The sequence below is a fragment of the Lissotriton vulgaris genome, chromosome 12, assembly GCF_964263255.1.
Source record: "Lissotriton vulgaris chromosome 12, aLisVul1.2, whole genome shotgun sequence".
Taxonomy (NCBI): Eukaryota; Metazoa; Chordata; class Amphibia; order Caudata; family Salamandridae; genus Lissotriton; species Lissotriton vulgaris.
In genome coordinates, this window is record NC_141700.1 from 427080296 (window position 1) to 427101978 (window position 21683).

A 21683-nucleotide genomic window follows, 5' to 3' on the forward strand; every position below is an offset into this window, starting at 1 on the left:
AGGTTTTTAAACTAGAGAATCCCAGCTCCCCTTCCATAACAGGTTTTAATAGCGCAAGTAGAAAGGGCTAGTGAGATTTTACATTTACAGAAACAGAAAAAAGTGCATGAAGTTTGGCGAGGGGCATATTTTGAGGATGGCTTCGGCAAACTTCGGCCCTGACTGCTTAGCCTCTTTGAGCCATAACAGCCTGCCAGACGTTTTCTGACAATAATTTGTCACCTCGGGGGAAAAATAAACATTTAAAAACAGGAAGCCTTCCCGAAGGACATTCACAAAGTTTTTTGCGATTTTACAAAACTTCTCTATAACATTCAGTTGAGAAAACAAATATGAAAACAGAAGTCAGTCATGCCAAATGTTACATCCAAGTGGAAGGTGGCAATTTCCATTGCAACACTCCAGTCTTCCTTGGGTCCTCGGTATCGCCCAGTGATATCTGGAGACAGTTGAAATCTGAAATCACTGTAACTGCCATCAAACTGCCGCTCTGGAGATGGATGAACAATTGCATCCTGGAGTGCTGTGTCTTTCCACCCCCAAACAGAATTAAGCACATTAGCTGCTCATTTCCCCCCTGCACAGTAAGTTGATATAAAAGCGAGATAGCAGAGTGCTCTCCAGTACTTTAGAAAACAGGGGAGAAAATGTAGTCTTTGCCAACCTTGACGAATCTCAAACTGACTACGAGGGGCAGAGGGTTTACTAAAAGCTACAATGCAAACAAACACAATGCAAAAGTGAAAAAGAACCACAAGGCAGGTAACAATATTCAAGGGAATTCAGCCCACCCATGCCTCAGCTACTCGTACTGAGAGCTCTCCCTTAAGAGGCTCACCCAAAAACTCGACTCTAGGCAGCAACCGCCCTTTCACAAAGACGGGGTTAAAAAAAAAAGAGGTGTGAAAACGCCGCAGGACATCGGCTGTAGTCTCAGCAACTTTTGTTTTTTTTTATTTTATGGGAGGGGAAAAGACGTTGATGGTGGTTGGAGCCCAACGTCTGTTGCACCATGCTTTTTAGTGGTAATGCACTTTCAGGATTCTTCGTGAAATCCGATGGAAGCACTTTCTAGAGCGTTAATTTCAAGAAGGGGTAACAATAGGACTTTGCAGACAGCTGCGCAAACAACATCTAATCAATACCACTAGTTCAAACATTTTTCCCAAGAGTACAGGGAAGACATTTGCTTCCAATATGTAAAGTGTGCTTACCATAGGCTCCAAATTCAGAAACAGCTGTGGGATGGCCGTAATCATTTCAGTGAAAGAAGTATCCAAAACAATGCTATTAACAACCCAAGTGGGTGTGAACAAAACTTGACTTCACTCATGCCTAGTCTGGACATGCATGATCATGCAAGTGAAACTCCAAAATTACACAAGTGCCTTTTTTTAAAAATTACCAATTGTATTGTTTACTTAATTTGGTGTATATATAACTATATCTAAACCTAAACAACTGAGTGTAGGTATGCAGTCTATTTAAATAAATGTGGAAAAATACTAGCTCAAGCATTTTATTTTGCTTGCAACAAACATAAATGTGGATAAATACAGATAATATGTTAAAAAAAAAATATGGATAAATACAGACGGAAATGTTAAAAAAATAAATACCATAAAACCGGGAGCCCTAATTATAATCCTCGCGGTTATATGTTAACTTTGGTTTGGCTTTATCAAAACATGTTGTGTAAGGTGTCATACGATTTGGAATACTATCCCCTCGACAGTCCTGTCGACGGGGATAGCATTCCACCCCTCTAGAGGGAGACGACATGCTACTTTGCTAAAACGCGGTTGATTTTTAAAAAGGCCTCAGATCCACAAAATGGATGCTTCTGCCACAGACACAAGTCTGACCTCCTGCAGCTGACCGAAACTCAGCCAAGGAGGCCTGGACAAAGGATTTCCTGTCACAGGGAGGTGTCACACCACCCCAGACAGGAGATAGTGGATTGTAGCAGGGAGGTTTGAAAGAAACCAGACACTGCCTGGGGAGCACAAGGCTTCCCCTTGCATAATCCGGCCAAACCGGTTCTGGGGCAGACCAGCCCCAGTCCCAGCGCGGCTTGGACAAAGGGAAAGGGGTGTATCCACCCCCTTCCTGGATCCCACCCATAGGAGGGGACCTAGCAGGTAATCCAGCCCCCTAGATTGGTATAAGAATGGGAGCAGTGCCAACGCACTCAGATTATCCTGATGAAACATTTGAAATGAAACTCTGGACCCTTCGACATCCTACTCGACGTAGAAGACTGAAGAATCTCCCTTGTGGTCAAGGAGTGACCACCCTGTGCAAACAGGCACCATCCAGCACCTCGACATCTGCTTTGTTGCAGTTCCTGCCGGAACTCAAGTGACAGAGATCAACAAGATCAAGCTTTGCTGCCTTCTACTAGCCCGATCCACAGTCCCTGTAGAGCTGAGACTCGTGGATGCAACCAGAAGCGTGGGGCCCGCCATCTTGAAAAGATCACAAGACGCTGACCGTGCATCCCATGAGTGACCCTTGAAGCTGTACAACCAGGTTTGAGAAGCCCCAGCCCTGAGCCACTTTTGCACCGAAGCTCATCCCTCGACACTCAACGAGTGCTGCGTGGGGCCCTTCTTCTTCTTTTGGTTCAATGCATTGGCCCGGTCACTTGCCCTCTGGCTTGTGGCCCCTGTGCTGATGAAACTTGAAATCCGACTTGTGATTCTGGTTGCTCCAGACTTGCACCCGCTCCTCTGAAAAGGAGCACCCGCTCTGACCCTCCTGGTCCGAGGGAGAAGCAATCTTCTAGTCCTGCGTGGATTGCTCTTGCCAAGTGTTGTTTGCTCCAATCTTGAAGCCGAAAAGGCTGACGGTGAGAGCCTTTGTGAGACAGCTTGTGACCCACTCCTGGACGTCGCAGATGCCCCAGAACCCACGTGGTAGTGGAGAGAAACTCCTTGACAACCACCTGATTGCGCCCAACATTGTCTGGTTCCGTCCTGGTTCCACCCTGGTCACTGCTGAGTGACCCAGACTCTGTCCCCTCTGCTTTCAGGTACTTTATGACTCTGATCCACCCTTGGATCACACCGGACACTTCTCCTTCACATCGCCTGCAGCATCTTCAGCTTCAAGCACCAACAACCTGCGTGACAAAACCCAACGCCACTTTGACCTTATGCACCCGCTTCCTCTGGGTGAGGTAACTCAGAAACGCCGGTGTTCCCACACTGGTACACACCTCTAGGGTCTGTGTCTAAAATTGTATCCTTCTAGGTTGAGCGGAAGTATCCTTAAACTCTAACTTTGTAACTTTTACGCACCAATGACTTTGCATTGGTGCATGCGTGTGCTTTAAGCGCTGCACCCGAATCCCGCTGGCTTTTCCTGACTTCAGCATTGCTAGTCCCGGCTGCTCCCAGCGATTCCCTAGGCCCTAGGCTTAACCACTGTTCGATTGGTATCTCTTATACCACTTTCTTAATATATGGTTTGAGTGGCCACCCGCCCTCATCCATAATTGTGCAACTTTCATATGTTATACTGTGCTTTTGTTTTAACGCTTGTGCCCCTTTGCTCATAAAGAGTACTTGGGATTATTCTAGTAATAAATACATATATTTTTATAATATATACTTGTGTGGTGTCCTTTCATTTGATATTACAGGATTGTGATTGGTAAAACAGCTCTCTTAACACGACCTCTTGAGTTTAGCCTTTCAGGCTGCTTAGTCCATGCTACCCCTAGGATAGCTTGTCTATAAGGTTGACTTACAACCAGACACTATAAGGGATTGTTTGGACTGATACAAGGTGGTTCCAGAATTGGAAACATCATACATCAGGCCAACTTCTCACAGTTAGGTACACAGAAGTTATTTTGGGGGAATCCCAAGATGACACCCTTGAAATTTCAATGGCTAAGATAGTCCCTTCATGCCAGGGCACTGGACTTACAAGCCCTAATTTTAATGAAAAATGTAGGGGACCTCTAAGCGAAGCACCACAATCACAGAGAACATAAACACAGTGTGGGCACTTGATTGACATTTAGCAACAGAGGCTACCACTACTGCCCACATGGAACAGACTCAAGTCAATCCACCAGGCAAACACAGAGCTAAGGAGCACATGTCAAACATCACAGTGCAGGTCTTAGTCTCATCAGTGAGGCAGGAATACAACAGGCAGCACGGGGAGACCACAAATCAGGGAGACACGGTACACATACTACAAACCACTGGCCAAACAAGCGACCTAGAGGGAAGCTCCTGGGAGCAGCCCACCATACCTCAAGAAGTAAAACCGATCTAAGAGCAGGTCAGAAAAACGCACCTTACATCCAGCAGTGGAAAATTCACCAGTGTCCACAGAGTTGTTGCAATCTAGTCTCAATCCCAGCAGGGAGTGCACACTTAAAATCTGCAACCAAAACTTTTGAGGTGTCCTTGGACCGAGGATTAGATCATCGCTCATGGGGAGCCACCCCTACCCAAACACTAGCACAAACAAAACTCAGGGGTGATCTGGTCAACCATCAGAAGCAATAGATTCAGAAGAGCATCATGTGCATGCACTGCCAGCCGATCAAAGCCACAAGTCCAAGAAGCCAGGAAAAAAACAGGACCCAACACCCCACAGAAACAGAGACCTGGAAGAAGAACGAAAAACCAACAAGAAAAAAAAGAGCCAAAGAGTAAGCAGGGACTCCTAGTCCATAGATGGAAAGCTAAGGCTGACACCTTTTAGAGGAGACAGAAAAACAGGAGGATTGTGGTAGAAACGGCACTGTGTAAGCAACTGTGGAGTGGGGAAAAGTTTAGCTTCGTTCTCGTTTCATATAGGCAGCAGTGTGTGTCTCCAGAGAGAGGGCATTACTCATCACTGAAGGATTGGAACAAGGGAGAGAAGAGAAAGTGCTAAATTATAAGGACACTTGATGAGATCTGTGCTCAATTTATATCCCTTCGGGGACTTTCATTTGCATAATAAATTAAACTCTCACCAATGTAGTATGATTTGCTTCTTAAATGGCTTTGAAGGAGCAGACAGCACAGCGTTTTACCTTTGTATTGCTTAAATAGCAACATCGGTTCGCATTCTAGTTGCTAAAGCCTGTGCTTTGAATGGAAATATAAAAGTGCAGGTACTGACTGCAGGGGCCGTCACTAGGCATGGGCGGTGTAGGCAGCTGCCCAGGGCCTCGCACTCAGCCCACCAGCATGGGGCCCTGCACCAGTGCAATACAACACCAAACCTCTTGTGTCCCCGCTGATCCAACTGAAAGAAAGGTTGTCTCCTTGCAATTATGCTGCATGGGAGCACCCCCTCTCCCCATTCCTGGGCCTCTCACGGATGGTGCTGGGCGGCCTAGGGGAGGGAGACACTTCCTCTTGTCCCATTTGCAAGGAGACACATTTTGCACGTTTGTTTTCTCCTGCCTGGCTGCTCACTCAGAGATGGTAAGTCGCCCATTCTCCAGCATTGTAGCGCCCCCACAGTTTTAACTTTCAGCCCACGTGCAATTCTCACACCTTCAGCCTGATAAGAGCTTTAACCCCTTCACTGCGGCGGCAAATCTTCTGCAGTGCTAGGGGGGAGGGGGGCCGCGCGGCACTCTCATTCTCGTGACGGAACCACTCCATCCCGAGCCTTGGGCACGCTGTGCTTATGACGGAGCGGTTCTGTCACGGCCCCGTCCACTCAATGGAACGCTCAGCATAGGCACGGAATCCGCGCAGGCGCGCTGAGCGGGCCGTCACGGAACCACTCCGTCACCAGCACAACGCGACCGAGGCTGGTGACTGAGCGATTGCGTCACCAGCATGGGAGGGGTTAAAAGAGGTGTTTGTTGGAGGGAAAGATGAGGAGCTATGGCCCAGGAGGAGTCTGCAGGAAGGAGCTTCCTGAGCCCTGAATGTGTCACTTAAGTAAATTAGAGGGGCCTCCCACATTCCATTTTGGCCGGGCCCCAAAAATCCTAGAATCGGTCCAGCTCCCTGGCCCTGTATAGAGCACTGTTAGCTCATAAGACGTGCAAATGCTCTCCCATTAAATGTATTGCAGGAGTACTGAGAAGTGCAAGTACACTGCCTCTCAACTTAAACAAGCACAGGTAAAGCACGAGATGACTTCGTGTTACCAAAAGCACAATGCTCCAGCACTGGGCTTTATTTCGCAAAATAATTGTTTTCAGACGTTAGTTACATTGAACCTAGACGGCAACTCCCAGAATGCATTAGACTGTTCGAGCTCGTGACCTTCACCTACACCAAGGGTAAGCATCGGTGGAGTAATGAACTCACTGAGCCACCATGTCGCCTTTACAAACGAAGCCGAGTTCTGCAAACAGCTGGATCTGTTAAACACGTCTGTCCTAATGGACGGGAGTGCCCTCTCCCACCACACAAACACGCCAGTCCTGAACTCTAGAGGGGATTCCACATATATCATAATGAAACCACGTGAAGCTACTTAATTGAAGCAATCTGTGACGTTTTAAGGGGACACCTTCTCATTAGTTGTTTATCAGGTTTATATCTAATGATGCCAAATGTCCTGTGCTGGGTTAACTTCATGCCTCTAATCAAAATATTATCGAAGGCGAGTGAGTAAAGAAATGAAAAGGACATGGGGTGTGGAAGTAAAAACAGAACAAGTAAAGTAAGAGAATTTGGGGGGTGGAAAGATGTGAAAAACAAAAATGAACTGATTCCATTGAAACAACTGTAAAAATTAGGTAAATACAAAAAAATGAATAGAAAATGAGTGACAAGTGTGGCCGAGGTGAATGGGAAAATAAGCAAGAAATAAACTCTTGGAGTTTCGCTTACAAAATAGGAGAGTAAAACATAAGGGTGAAGAACAGTTCGACGAGTTATATAAGAAATAAAATGATGATGGGGAATACAACAAACAAATGTAAGTGAGAGAACAGTGGTAAAATATACCATGTCAAATATATTGCCATAAATGTGCCTCAGAATTCCAGAAAACCTGCCCCAGTGTGGGGCCTGAAGGAAAAGTCTAATTTAGGAAGTGCTCCTACGCAGGTTTAAAGGGGGGTTGAGTTGGGGGCAGTTCTACCAATTTTCTCTGGTTCATGCCTAATGTGCTGCTCCACTGCAGGTTTTTTCTTTGAATTCTGGGATTTGTAGTATTTTTTTAAGTCATTATAAAACAGGACTACAAGTCCCAGAGTTAAAAAGAACCTGCACATCAAACATGGTACTGAGAAACTTGGCTTCTATTGAAAGGGCCCTGCAGGCAGACGGCCCCCAATCCTTCTCACTCCACCCCACCGCCTACTAAATAACTGTTAGATAAGGGGAGGCCCGGCCCCACCCCCTTCGCATTCTGCGGGGGAGCCCATCGTTTTACCTACACCACGAGCGGGGCGATTAGGCTAATGAGTATTCGAAAATGAAGGCGGTCCTCGTCACGTTCCACATGGGCCCATCATTTAGCGTTACATCACTAGCTCTAGGCGAGGCCTGACTGTACAGAGGAAAGGTGCCCTCGCTTGCTTCCACTGCGCCCTCACCTGCCCAGTAGGCAGTGTGTACTCTCTGGAACCCCTCGCCAGACAGAGACTGCGTCGTTGCGTTTATTAAGATCCATATATTGCGCTCTATGATTGGATAATCTGCGCTGCTGCGGCTCTCTCTCGTAGCTCACTAGCGCCACTCTAAGCCCACCCGCCCAACTCCAGCCATGCTGCTGGAACCGCTCCCACCCCCTGCACCAGCTCCCAGGACTGAAGAGTAGTGCATAGCTGCAGAGCGCAGCCTTAGCTATACCCTGCCTGAGGCAAGCTGTGCGCAGCCCGTCTTAACAAAACATGGCACCGATGCACCTGACGCTGGCACGACGGCCATTTTAGACTTCGCCTGTCAATGAAAGACAAGCACGAGTGCTCGCATGGGTCAGTGATGAGCCTTCGTGCACTTCCATTTGTGAGATTCCCGTGCCTCGTTACTGTAATTTCTGCCATTTTATAGATAAGTGTTTATAGAAAAAAAATTAGCGTAATACTTTAAATTTGAGGTGCAAATAAAAGCTAAATAAATCTGGGTGAACTGCTCTCACCCAATTGTAACATCTGTGGTGTCGGTTATTTCAATTAGCGTTGCCCAAAGAATATGCGTAGAAAACTTTTATATGGCACACGAGGTGCATAAACCCTTATGAGGTGGCGTTGTCCAGGGAACAGAAAAGTGAAGTTGATTTTCACACATAAGAATGTCTTGATAAGGGGTTACCGAACCCTTAGCCAGAGAGGGACGAACTTGCCTCCCAGCATTAACTCCAGCTTCCGTGGAAAAAAAAGCCCAGTTATTAGCGAGAGAACGCTACTCGCCCTCATCGATTTTTTTCGCACTAATTGGGAAAGGAATCCAACGCTTCTGCGAGTAAAGATTCCCAAATCTCCCTTTTCCGCAGCTTCTCACCTCAAAGGCAAGCGTGCGGGGTGTAAGTTGCTGGTTAAACAAGGGCATTGCCATTTGTTAATTGATGCAATTACGCAGCCCTGGTAATGGGCAGGCTGGTCCCCAGGCAGCCATCAATCACCCTCCCATTGACCTGTCAGAATCTCCAGCCAGTTCTACAGGGACCGCTTCTGGGTCTAATGGAGAAAAATGGATAGCCCATCATCATTAATTACTGGGTACCAACCCCTCCGGCCGGGTGGGGCTTAGGAACACCCAGCTGGCTCTGTTTGGTTATTAGCCTGCTGTCTTTTTCTGTGGCTGAGGTTGACACAACGCGCCTCCTGGGTGAGAGGAGGCGGGGTGCGGGGATTATCACGCGCCTTGGGAAATGTTGTTTTCATTTCTCGAGGCCTCGGGGACATGAGGCTGTAAGACTGTTGGCCATTTGCAAAAGGGACACATGCTTTATATGTACAAAAGGTCTGTTTATTGCTTCAGCCCTTTCGCTTTCTGCCTGAATTCCCTTTCTGTGTACCGGATTTATCAACAAACACCCGTGCCTGTCCCGTGCTAATAAAAGGTGCGACGCTTTTATTCGAAGCCAGTGGCATTAATAGCATCGCACCTCCCTCTCCATTCAGAATCTGAAGCAGAATGATGCGAGTCTAGTGCTCTTTGTAGAAAAAAATGAAAGTTAAGCGGCATCACGCTGTGATATTTAAACACAGAACAGCAGAAATAGCTGATTAGATAAAGTGTGCAAATTCCCTGCTTGACACTGATACACTATTTCTACCTGCTCTCCAATCTAGGTGTTTTTTTTGGCAGAGACAGTGTGTGATTTTAGTTCAAGTGCCGGCATCCTCGCAATCCACTGATCTCTTAATTAGTTGTCAATAGCACAAAAATGCAAAAGACAAGAGGTGTGGCATGTTCACCTCTGGCTGTGGCCAACGGCACGCCAGGCGTTCACTGGGACCCAACTGTAAAGTAACATGCCCAGTGCAGACACACGACCATCATGGAATTACAGAGATGACAGGTGCTCTGTAAAATAAAAACATCCCTCAATCACCCACGCGAACATATTAAAAGGAATGGATTTGCGAAGCAATTCACGCTGCCTGCCTCCTCGCTGAAGAACAACGGAGGTTTTTTTGAGTGCCTGCTACGTTTAATGGACTGAGTCGTGTCTGAACCCCCCCCCCCCCTCCCTCCTTTATTCCCAAATATAATTTGCTGGGTACAAAAAAAAGAGAGAGCAAGCAGGAAGCCTTGCAGGTCCCTTGCCTTTGACGTGCATCAGAGCACAACATTAAAACAACATGAAACAAGTGTTGGGCGCATCTCAGAATATTAGATGTGGAATATGATTGGCAAAGACATTATTATATCCAGGCTGCCCTGTCGGTTCGGGATTAGTATGACGTCACTTTGATACTCTTCCACGGGGCGAAGGCAAAAAGAAGTACACAGGCTGCAAATAATACAACAAGCCGGCTCCCTGCCCTGCCAGCCGTGCGGGTTGGTGGTGTTACCCCTCTCTAGCCTATGCCAAAGTCTCTGTTTAAAGTGTTTTACCATTGTGAAGGCACAGGGAGGGGGGTCTTGGCTTCCAGCTCCGAGCCGCCTGCCCGAGCCGGCTGCTTAAGTGCAGTCATCTATAATTGAGAACTAAAAAAAGGGGCCATATGCGGAATTGTGTGTGTGAAGGTGCGTCTGCAGCAGGTTAGCCTTTCATCGATCGGGGAGAAATATTGCCTTATGGTGGAAAAAAGAAGAAACGACTGAGGTGCAGTGATGTCCTTCTCACAGTTTGGCTACCCTTACAGCAGCACTTCCCAGGTAAGCTCGCGGGTCCGTCGCCTGCTGACAGCTGCTCTGCGTGCCCTGAGTGCGTGGTGCTGCTGGTTCTGTCATGCTTTGGGTGTGCGCGTGATCACAGCGCCTTCCTGTGCTGGTACCCCCGGTGCCCTGAACCTGCTGCCTTCACCCCACGGCTGCCACGGACCCGGCACCGAGCTCTCCCGTTAAATCTCTGTTTGCGGGGTCAGCAGCTGAGTGGGCACTGCCGCGTTTAACTCTTTCTTGCCAGCTGCCTGTGAATGTTTCCCTTCCGCTGAGGTCTGCGTGTTGTTCGTCCAAGTTTCTGAACTGCCCGGCACATGTTTCGACCTCACAGTCTCGCGCTGCGTTTCTTTTGAGCCTTGCGTTTTATTTTGCAGATTGTGTCAATTTTAAAGTGAATTAACCCGGACAGCTGGCGCTCACACACTGTCGCGATGCATAATTCAGCGCTCGGTAGGTTTAGCACTGAGAGATTCTGCAGCGGGGCGCCTCGATAGGAAAGATTTCCCTCACAGGAGTTGGAGCAAGGGGTCCTCGGGGGGCTTCAAGGCGCAGAGACCTTTAGTGGCTGTGATTGCTGGGTCAAGGTTTGCAGATGAGGTGGGCTTTTTATGCGCTCCCATAATAAAAACAGTTCTGCCGCCACTGCTGTTCCTCTTTAATTCTAACACAATCGGAGTGTGATAACTCTTGCATCTCTCGGCAAGCAGGTGCAACCTGGGACAACACCATCTATTACAAGCCCAAACTTAAAAAAAATAAAATAAATGCATGTTTCAATTTATTGCGTCTCAAAAAAGTTTTGAAACTTTAGTGCAGACGTCTTTATTTCACAGAAGTTTGTTTGCTCCTGTGTCTGTTTTATTATGATGTACACCGCAGAAACAATGGCTAACGTGTTTAATTATAGTTTTTTGTAGCTACCAACCCCAGCACAAGCTGCTGTGAGTCGGCTTCCAGGTCGCCTCCGGACGGCTCCTCGGGGTCCAGCCCGGCTGCCACGCTCTGCTGCTCGCCCTATGAGAACCGGCTGCTGGCCGGAGCCAGGACGGAGCTCAGCGCCGCCCTGGGCAGGTACAGCGCCCCGTACACGGCGGCCGCCAGCCAGGGATATGCCAACTACCTGCCCTATGGCTCCGAGGCGCCCACGCTGTACACGGCGCTGGTGAGTACTGCGTGCGTCTTCAGACCATGTGCGGGCTGAACAGGGCGGGTTATATGAACGCCCATACCGGGCAATGGAAGTTAACTTACGCAGGAAGCGGAACGTGCTTCAGCGTCGGACAGGAAGTGGCATATATATGTAATTATAAATGTTATTATAGAATCATTTTTAGACGTGTATCCATTTATATGTGCAGGCCCTTGAGTAGTGCTGACAACTAGTGGTACTTTGGGCAACAAATAACCCACAGGAACACACTTTGCTACACTCAATGAAAAGTTGCTCTGTCCCGATTCCGCACACTGTAAGAAGCGGGCTGGAGCAGGCTGTGAGTGGAACTGCGTCAGGGCGCTGCTTTTTTTTCTGAAAGTGTCAGCGCGAATCTTAACTACCCTCAACTTCTCTTGCAGACCCCGCAGTATGAGGTGAAAGACGGCGCCGGCTCCCTACACCCAGGCATTACCCAGTCTGCCTACTACTCTTACGACCACACCCTCGGCCACTACCAGTATGACAGGTGAGTCCTCCCGCGCCCTTTGACCCTTCAGCACTCACAATGCGAGAGCGAGTTCAGCAGCTGACAGCTACTGTCCACCACAGGCCCAATGAACACTTTGTTAGTCCCTCGAGGTGACCTGGGGTCTTGTAATGGGCCCCTAAATGCAATTGACAGGCGCAGAGCTATGAACAGTACAGCAGGTGCAGTAGCGCCGGCCCCAGGAGTTTATCAGGGCGCGATAATCAAATTAAATTAAAGCTCTATTTTCGGAATCAGTAAAGGGGAGGGAGTGTTGGGGTATCGTTGTCACTGTCATTGCCTCGGGGAAACTTTTTTATGCCTAACTGGTATGATAACAACATACCAATTTTTTCAGTTCTGTTATTCGAAAGGCAGCTACTTGGTATGAACGGCCGATAACTACATAAACTACATTTGAAAGGAAGTCAGTGTGCTATAACTCTGTAAAACCCGTACAGTGCATTTTAATAACGTACTTCAAAGTAAAGGTACGAGGTTATTCTTCCGAAAACCCAAAACACCATCTCCTATGCCACATAAATGCAAGTGTTTCTGCATTTGTCAGATGCATGCACAAAACTAATATAACTGATCATTTGATTTACACAGTACGGTTACGTGTGCACTTAGTGGATGGTAAATTAGCTCCTATGTGAACTGGATTGTTTAATATCTGTGCGCTTAATTTATTCGAGTGCAGTTAACTGATATATGTGCATTTTGTGGTGGGTGCACTTAACTGATGTGTACACTTGTTTTTATAATTTACTACATGAGTGCACTTAATCAATATGCGTGCATTTAAATTGCACGTGTTTGCTAAAATAGTATGTGTGCACCTTTAAAAAAAATAATGAATGGAAGGTCATACGTATAATTTTGATATGCACATCTTTTGGGGCTCCCCTTGCTAGTGGGCACCCCTTCAGTGGCAGGTGGTCTCATGATCCGTGCACGTCATGTCTTTGGTAGGTACGGGGCGATGGATTTCAGCAGTTCTGCTAGACGTAAGAATGCCACGCGGGAGACCACCAGCACCCTGAAGACCTGGCTCTACGAGCACCGCAAGAACCCCTACCCCACCAAGGGCGAGAAGATCATGCTGGCCATCATCACCAAGATGACCCTCACCCAGGTCTCCACCTGGTTCGCCAACGCCCGGCGGCGGCTCAAGAAGGAGAACAAGATGACCTGGGCCCCGAAGAATAAAGCGGGGGATGAGAGGAAAGAGGACCCGGGGGACGAGGAGGACTACTGCTCTGAAAATAAAGACACCGGTAAGATAAATGGGGGGCCGTGGGCTGCTCAGTGCCACTTTGACACCACAGAGTCCCGGCGTGCACTAACTCGCACAGCCGAGGAGGTATGACATCCGGTACTGGGAGTGAACTTTTACCGAGGAAGCACAACATGTGCTTCCGGGTACACGCGGCAATGGCGGCGTCAGGGCGTTTCACACCTTTCATGCCGAAAAGGCCCAGCCATCTGGGGGCTCCTTCGGAATGATGGAAGTGCTCAGAGCCTGAAGCCTCAACCAAAGGCTGGCGCGGGGCATCCTAGAAGGCTTTCTTTCCCACGCCATGTGCTCACGCTATGCTAGTAAATACTGGTTTATTTGTAATTGTATTTTATATAGCGCTTACAGCCCCATACGAAGTGTTGAAGCTCTTTATGCCGGGCTGCACGCTGCTCCGAAACCCACGATTTGCATTTTGTCCAGTGTTGTTTATTATTGGTGGCTGGAATTAGTCTTTTGCGCTCAAGCAAAGCATTCCATGCATTCAAGGCAGTTTCTTTGTAGTAGATTAAAGTAACAGAAGATGTGTGTGATCATTAGGGGAGAAAGGGGGACATGTGAGTCCATGCAGATATTTGTTGGGGTTTATAGCAAGAGGAGATTGGGCAGTGTTAGGATACAAGGTTATCGCTTTCCAAAAGGCAGAGGTTGTGATATTCAAAATGGGTTGTGGACAATTTGTAGAAATATATTAATAGCTATTAAGGCAAACACACATGACTTAGAGATGTGGTGCTCAGAGAGGAGGCATGCAGAGGATGGCCAGGAAGGTGATGATAATTTAAAAGGAAAATAAAATGATAGAGATTAAGGGTGATTTAGAGAAGGTTGTGCTCGGAGAGAAGAGGCATGCAGAGGGCGGAAAGGAAGGAGATAGTGATCTGAAAAAAAAGGAGGTGAGACCATGAGAAGTTCTAAAGAAAGATCAGTTTTTTATTCCTGATTTGAATTATTCATTTGTTTTAACGTTATATCATTTTATTAGTACGTGTCACTGGAATATGCCCCATATAAATTCAGAGGGGCCCAATACATTGACCTGAAATGGCCCCTCTTTGTTTATACAGAGTATGGACCCAAGGGAAAAACTCACTGTGTCCACCCCAAGGGGTAGACACTATGATGTGTATGAGGAGCAAGAAACTCCTTAATCCCTGCATATCTGATCCGTACACAATCGTGCTCCCTGCCAGAGTTCTTTCTTTTTTTTTTGGTCCTCATTTCACCAAAGGCAGTGCAAATAAACTTTCTCAACCCCATTCCGTCCTGGGCGCCCAGGGCTGATGTTCTTGCATTCTCCTGGGGCTAACCCGCCCAGCCCCTTTGTTCCGAGGCATGGTGTAATCATAGGACTTTGCAGGGCCTTAGACCAGCCTAATTTCTCTTCCCCATTCTAACAAAGGATCCCAAACTGTGCTATTTACATTTTGTGCCATACCAGATTCTAGACGTGCAATACTCAGTGCTGCCCGGAGCCAACTTTCGTAAAGAGGAGGGCTAGCATCCTTCCATAACTTGCAGATCTCTCTGCGAGCAATTAAAATGAGACTAAGAAATAAAGCAACTTGTGCCCCCTTAACATAATAAAAAGATTTGTGTCCAAACCAAACAAAACTCTAGCTAAATTCAAACTCAATTTAACTTTAAAAATACCCTCCAAAGCCTTCTCCACAGTAATCCAAAACGGACCCAAGATAGGGCAGTCATAAAAAACATGAATGTCATCTAACATGAATGTCATCTGCTTCGACTAGTCCACATTTAGGACACAAATGGGATGGGCTCACGAACTTCGCAATCTTTTTTGGTGTATAATATAGCCTCTTAATGGTGAAAACATGTTTTTTCTTCAGAGAGGCTGATCTAACATACTTATACAAGATATGGAGAGATGTATCGTAAAGAGCAGCTGATGCATCTTCCAGCCTAGAGGAGTTCCAGATTTGATACACTGGGGGGGGGGGGGGGGCTTGGGGGGGCTGTATTTCCTCCTCCTCTTGCATTTTTCTATACCAGAATCCCACTTCCTTCTTCCTGGGACTGGGGGATTGGAGAGCAAACTCGATATCCCAGTTCCCGCCAATGTTCTCTCTCTCAGCGGCAAACCAGGAACAGAGTTGAATGTATTTAAATCTGGAGAGGGAGTCCCCAATCTTCAATCTCAAAACCTCCCAAGGGAGAACCCCCACTGATGTTACTAAGTCCGACCATATTATTATCCCTGCTCTCCTAATGGGAAGAGACAGACTGTCCCCAAGACATAACGGCAAACCTGGACAGTCCCAAATTGGGGCGAGGTCTGAATAATACTTTATGCCTCATCTCCCTTTAACTCTAGTCCATACTGAAAGTGCATGTTTTAATACCTTTAGGCGTACCTTTTTGTAGAATTTTGGCGTACCAAATTTATACAAACAACTAGGCCCGCCCCCCTCTTAATCCACCATTATGTTCAGTAACCGCCCTCAGTTAGAATCATCGGGGCTGGTAAGGAGGCTTCAGATATTTTTCAGCTGAAAGGAGAAAGCGTACCAAAGGACGTCCGGAAGCGCTAACCCTCCCTTTGACAGTTTTCTTTTTAACTTTTTCCAGGATAGCCTAGAATTTTTATTTGCCCAAATGAAGCTACCTATTTTCCCCTGAATTTTGCCCAGAATTTTATAGGGAAAAGTCAGAGGTATCATGTTAAACAAGTATGTTAATTTAGGCAAAATTACCATTTTGACCAAATTGACAAGGCCATAAATTGTCAACTGGAGGTTCTGCCGTCTCAAAAGGTGATCAATATCCTTAGCTACCTTCTTTATGTTAGTCTGTGCTATACTGTTAAGGTCCGGTGTAATTATTATACCCAGATACCTAAACTGACTGCTTCGAACTCCCTCCCAATTGTCAACCCCCCAGCACATTATTTTGGTTTTAGAATTGTTAATCATATAGCCGAAATATTGGCCAAAATCAGTCATTACCTCTTCCACACCAGAGTTCTTCCTAACCGTGTCAGTGAATCTGCTTATATTCTACAGCTAAACAGTGCGTTTTTCTGTATATGTGCTTGTATTTTTGTGTGTCTGAGTGTGACTCTGCATGTCAGATCACATGTGTTTATGCCTATTAATCTGTGTGTGCTTGTGTTTTTACACTCTGCATTGTGTCCATATTTGTTTGTCAGTTTTTGAATATGTGCTTGTCAGTTTGGGTGCCTAATTGATTGTGTGTGTGTGTGTGTGTGTGTGTGTGTGTGTGTGTATGTGGGTGAGTATTTAAGTGGAATTGTTTTGTAGGGGGAGATGCAAGAGTTAATCTGGTGGACGATGTTTGGTTAAATTCCCATTCCAGTACTGGAGGTGGGTAGACAAGGATATATCTTAAATACACAAAACACAGTTGAATCCAATTCTCCAGTCCCCGCCTGCTTGTAAGGGCAACTTTTGGTACTGATTTAAATCCAAGTCCTGTGGTTTACACACTTCTGGAAGAACAAAAGACACCAACCCACCACAGGTGGCTGGAAATCACAATTCTAAAAACTAGCTCTCTCAAAAGAGATCTCTGTATAAATGCCTTATTTGACCCTGTTTATATTGCTGTGTTGTTTCTCTGCAGATTTCAAAGTCTGCAAAGACGAAAAGGAGCTGAGGCTAAGCGACCTGGAGGACTTTGATGACGGAGAAGCAGGGAAACTCGAAAACGGTCTGAAGATTGCACAGCAAGGCACACCTTCAAGCATGAACACAGAGGAAGGACAGCCTGAGAAATGTGACTGCAGCATGACACCTCCTTGCAGTTTCCAGGGAGTGGCTTGCAGCAAAGCCACCCCCGCATCACCAAGAGGAGACTTCTTGGAGGGCCTGCTGGCCAAGCCGTCTTCTTTAGCAGATACCTCGGCTCCAATGCAACTCTTTGATGCCACAGAGAAGCCCCGCATCTGGTCATTGGCTCACACGGCTGGGGCTAACGTCATAGTGAGCGCCCCCAACCATGAACCCAAGGCAGTGAGCCCCGACTGCCTGCACGGAAGGGCAAAACCCCCAGTTTCTGAACAGTGCAGCGACGTCAGGCCTCATCCTAGTGGGAAGACCCAAGTCAGCCATGAAGGCCTAGTAGATGAACTGCCTCAGTCAGCCAAGATTTTCAGAACAACTTCTTTCAACGTGCAGTCTTTGCAGCTAAGCTGTGCCCCCTACCCAGTACTGGGAGAGACCTGTCAGTATTCCTCCGCAGCAGAAGGGAGCTGGACCTCCATGTTTCTGTGCAAGCTCATGGGAGAGAACAACTGTTGACTACTTCTGCTGAACGCAGGCCTCCTCCAGATAAAGCTATTTATTCCTTTGTGTAGATTTATCCTCCCTGCCCATGCACAGGCATAGCTCTCTTCCTATGCCACCCATCATCTATAGATGTTATGCCAACAACTCTGATCTTTGAAACATCTGCTAGGCCCAAGCAATGCCACTGAATCTCTCAAAGCCCGGTGGGACTAGTTTGAGCAATGCGAGCAAGTAACGCCGTGGAGCATAACTAGTCACAATCAAGTTGTTGAAATGTGTCTATATATGGAGAATATTTTTCCTAGAGACACAATCAATGCATTTTGTGGATTGCAAACACAATCATCCATTAGTGTTGCCTGCATGCAGGCGGAATGGGAATACATTGTGACTTTGGGGTCATGGAGCCTAGTGAAACTGTTTAGTTCAGAGGAGAGTGACTAAAAACGGGTTTTAAGTCTGCGCTAAAGCAATGTCATAGGCAGGCTCTTTTTATTGGCTGCTCATTACCTGTCTAATCTCAATATGAACTTTTATCCTTGAAATATGTGTAATTGGAAAGTTTTTTTTAGATGATTGTGCTTTGAAATGTTGTGATTCTTATCATATTTCTGTTGTTAATAGCATAAACTGTTTCCCTACTTGTGCCCTGGAACAAGATATATGTACTGTGTACACAGACAAACGAACAGCTTCCCAACTGTCAGCAGTCAGGCAGCACTAGTGCTCTGCTCCAGTAAAAGGTGGTAAACTGGGAACTTCCTGGTGTCCTTTTATCACTAGAATGGTGTTCCTAATCATGAGAAATGTAGCAGCTTGCCATAATATGAAATAAATTAATATTTAATCCTAAATGCTTTTGTATTTATCATTCATGTTTTACTTTTAAGCTGGTTGGCATTCATACGGAGCGATGCATCAATAATGGTTTCTTGGAGAACTCCATAACCATCACACAGATGAATGTATGATTTTTAATTTGTTTCCCAAAGGTCTTTTTTTTAATTATTTCATCCTACTTTCTAAAATCTAGTTCCTGATTTCTCTGCTGGTCAGCATTTTGTTCTGCTCTTCTTACAGTTGTGTTCTCTGCTAGGACTGAAACCCTCAAAATGGAGGCGCTCATACTTAGGGCTCCCTGTTTTATGGTATTCTTTAAACATTTCTATCTGTATTTGTCCATATTTTTGGGGGGATATCTTATTGGTAATTATCCATATTTATTTTGTGTTTTGAGAATAAATTGAGTCATAAAATGGTATATTTCCACATTTATTTAACTCTTAGACGTGCATTCATATGTGGATGCCTGTCATGTTTTAGCTAGTTGAGCAGCAACATATAAAAAACACTAAACTCATAGGTGCATAGAAGCGTTATACTACAAATATATGTTCACATATGCCTGTATGTAAGGAAATCTCATCCTGTTTTTTTAACTCCCCATGCTGTCTCTCTGCTCAGCTTTTGCCTGGAGTTCATGAAACACTGCACACAAGAACAACAATTTTCATTATTTTGCCACTTTTAAAAATAAAAATAGACATTAAACACATTTATTCGGTCTGTATTTACCTGTATAAATCAGTAAAAAGGGGAAACTGTGAGCCTTACTCATACTATAGGCAGTACTTTTCAAGGTGGCTAGGCACTAGGCACCACGTCAAACACTGCACTTGTGCAGTGCTGTCCAGCATCTTATCCAGGACCTGTCCCGCATACCACCTGTACCACAGCTGTCTGTTATGAGCACAGCCCCAAGGCCAAGAATAGATGGCACGAAGACGAGGCTGAAATCCCTCCACCCTAAAAGATCAACATACACATTACTTGTGTGGTTGTATGCAAACCAATGCCCCAAAACGTGTCTCCTTTAAGTGCCATACATTTACGTTAGTTCAAATTAGGAGTAAGCTACTTTGTTTACGTATTTTAGCTTTTACTTCTCTTCCCGAGTATAATTCTATGCACTGTGTAAAGGGCAACAACCTTCCCCAGAAATCTATTATTATGATAAACGTCATAATCATTAGTATTAATGATATTAGCTAAGTATTATAGAAAAACTTCAAGAAATTACAAGGGGTGTCAATATTTACATTACTGTATATTTCAGATGTGATTATTTTAAAACCATACAGAATTCTGCCAATTGATTATTCTGATTACTTTAAATATTTGAATTGTTGTTAATAGGCCAAGGAGGCTAGAGAGTGAACTCGATTTCAGACTGGGGGATAAGAATTGAAACTCGAGGAATGCAAAGAAGAATTTCAAATCAACGTTGAGACTTGTGGAGTGCACCTCGAAAACACACTAAAATGCTACCTCTGTGGTCTATGCTACTTTATCCGCAGTTTGTGTTTCTTTTAGTATTCTTTGTAGAATAATGAGATTGTATCAGCCAATCAGAGGGCTTAGAATGTGGCCACTGACTACTGTAATTTGTCTGAATTTCATGTCCAGACAAATTGTGGAGTGGGTCATGAATCCGATGGTGACAGTACTTTGTGGACGTTTAATGTTTTTGAATTTGAATAAGAACTTTATAGCTTAGATGCTGTTGGGATCTGGCAGCTGTCAATTGCACTCCCCCCTCAGCGTGCAGCCTTTCCTTTTGCCACTTTCACAGATCTGTTTTTAAAAATTAGCTAACACCCTGAGCTTGAGACAGCAACACTTAATTATTTGTTTTATAATTACATTTGTGATGCTGAAGGAAAACGTTCTCCAATTTCCTAGCATTGTTTTTTTTATATTTGATAAAGGTGTTATCCCTGATGTAATCCCCCTTTCAATCTCAAGGATGTTAAATGCCACATCCTTGGCATCCTTTATTTTGCACGTAGCAAAATAAAGGATGAAATAGACGCAAGATAAGTAGAGCAATCACTGCAGAGAGTCTGTCTGCAGTGGCTCAGTCTCTGGTAATTACTAATTTAATTATTCATTTGTTTTGTTCTCCACTGCCAGGTTGCCAATAGCTACATCATCGCACCACTACCTGTTAGGTGTTCATTCTTAATAAGAGACTCAAAACCGGTGACTGGTAATCCCTGTCAGTTTCCCATACTATTAGGTTCAATGTTGGGTACAGAGGCTGGTTGGTGGGGCCTCGTCCTCTCCTGAACGGGAATGAGGTCAATGGTGGTCTCTGGAGTGATTACCCAGGGTCAAGTACCTTTTTAAACAAAGAGTTCTTCTTGTAAATGTTCTTGCTCTGCAAACCCCTTACTTGGAAGGTCTTGAATTTCCTGATTTGCTTGTCCTGTGCTTTAAATGTATTGTGTCCTTCTTTGTTGGTATTTGGTGCTTTCCATACCACTCATGGAGCCTTGTGTATTTTCTGGGTGGTCTGCGGCATTACTTATATAGTGCTTCTTATCCCTGGCAAGAACGTGAAGCTCCCAAACGTATACTGGATTCCAGTGTGCCTCTTAGAGTGCGTGGTTGCAGGGGTCTTGTTTGTGCTTACGCCATTATTGAACATGTTGCATGAAGTGTGTGAACTGTGAACAAAGCAGTGGTGGAAGCAAAGTGCATCTAATATCACTGTGCATAAGCATGAGACTTAGCAGAGTGTGTGAAAACAAGCTCCATGGTGCATGCAGGTACTTATTCATTTTAGTATGGAGAAATGTAGGACCTGTCTTTAAATACATCTGGTAGGTCCACTAATGGAGCCAACTTAGTAGCATCAAAAGATCCAGCTCATTGGAGGCAATTAAGCATGGGCGGAAAATCCGTTCCGCTCGCGGATTTTGCGGATTTTCGGTAAATTCGCAATCCGCGAGATTCGCGAATTTCCCGCAAAATCCGCAAATCCGCGAGCAGCGGATTTTATGGCTTGCTCGCACTGTTCGCGTGAGTTCGCGGCTTCCCAGTTCAACTTCGCGCCCCGCGAATAAGCGCTAATTTGCAGAAATACGATCTTAGCAAAACTGAAACTACTTACCAGGTTCAAAAGTTCAAGCTCATCATTAGTAGCCATTTCCTGTAGTGCTTCCTGAGGGGCCCCTCCAGAGTTCAGTTGCCTACTTGCAACTATTATGTGACCCTGCTCTGACCCTCAGAATAGTTACACAAAGGTCCTGAATTACAGCTAAGGCAGACAAGCAGGAGCCAGGCTGGAAGTTCGAATCCAGTGACACATTAATCAGCCCCTAATTCA

At 45.7% G+C, this 21683-nt stretch overlaps 1 protein-coding gene across 1 annotated transcript; it reads left to right on the forward strand.

Moving 5' to 3' along the window:
- Positions 1-9668: 9668 nt before the first annotated feature.
- On the forward strand, positions 9669-18301 carry IRX6 (iroquois homeobox 6). Its single transcript, XM_086946464.1, has 5 exons — positions 9669-10256; positions 11170-11424; positions 11835-11941; positions 12917-13221; positions 16848-18301. Exons 1-5 carry the CDS (start codon positions 10212-10214, stop codon positions 17522-17524), a joined length of 1389 nt encoding a protein of 462 aa, XP_086802590.1. The 5' UTR covers positions 9669-10211; the 3' UTR covers positions 17525-18301.
- Positions 18302-21683: the final 3382 nt, after the last annotated feature.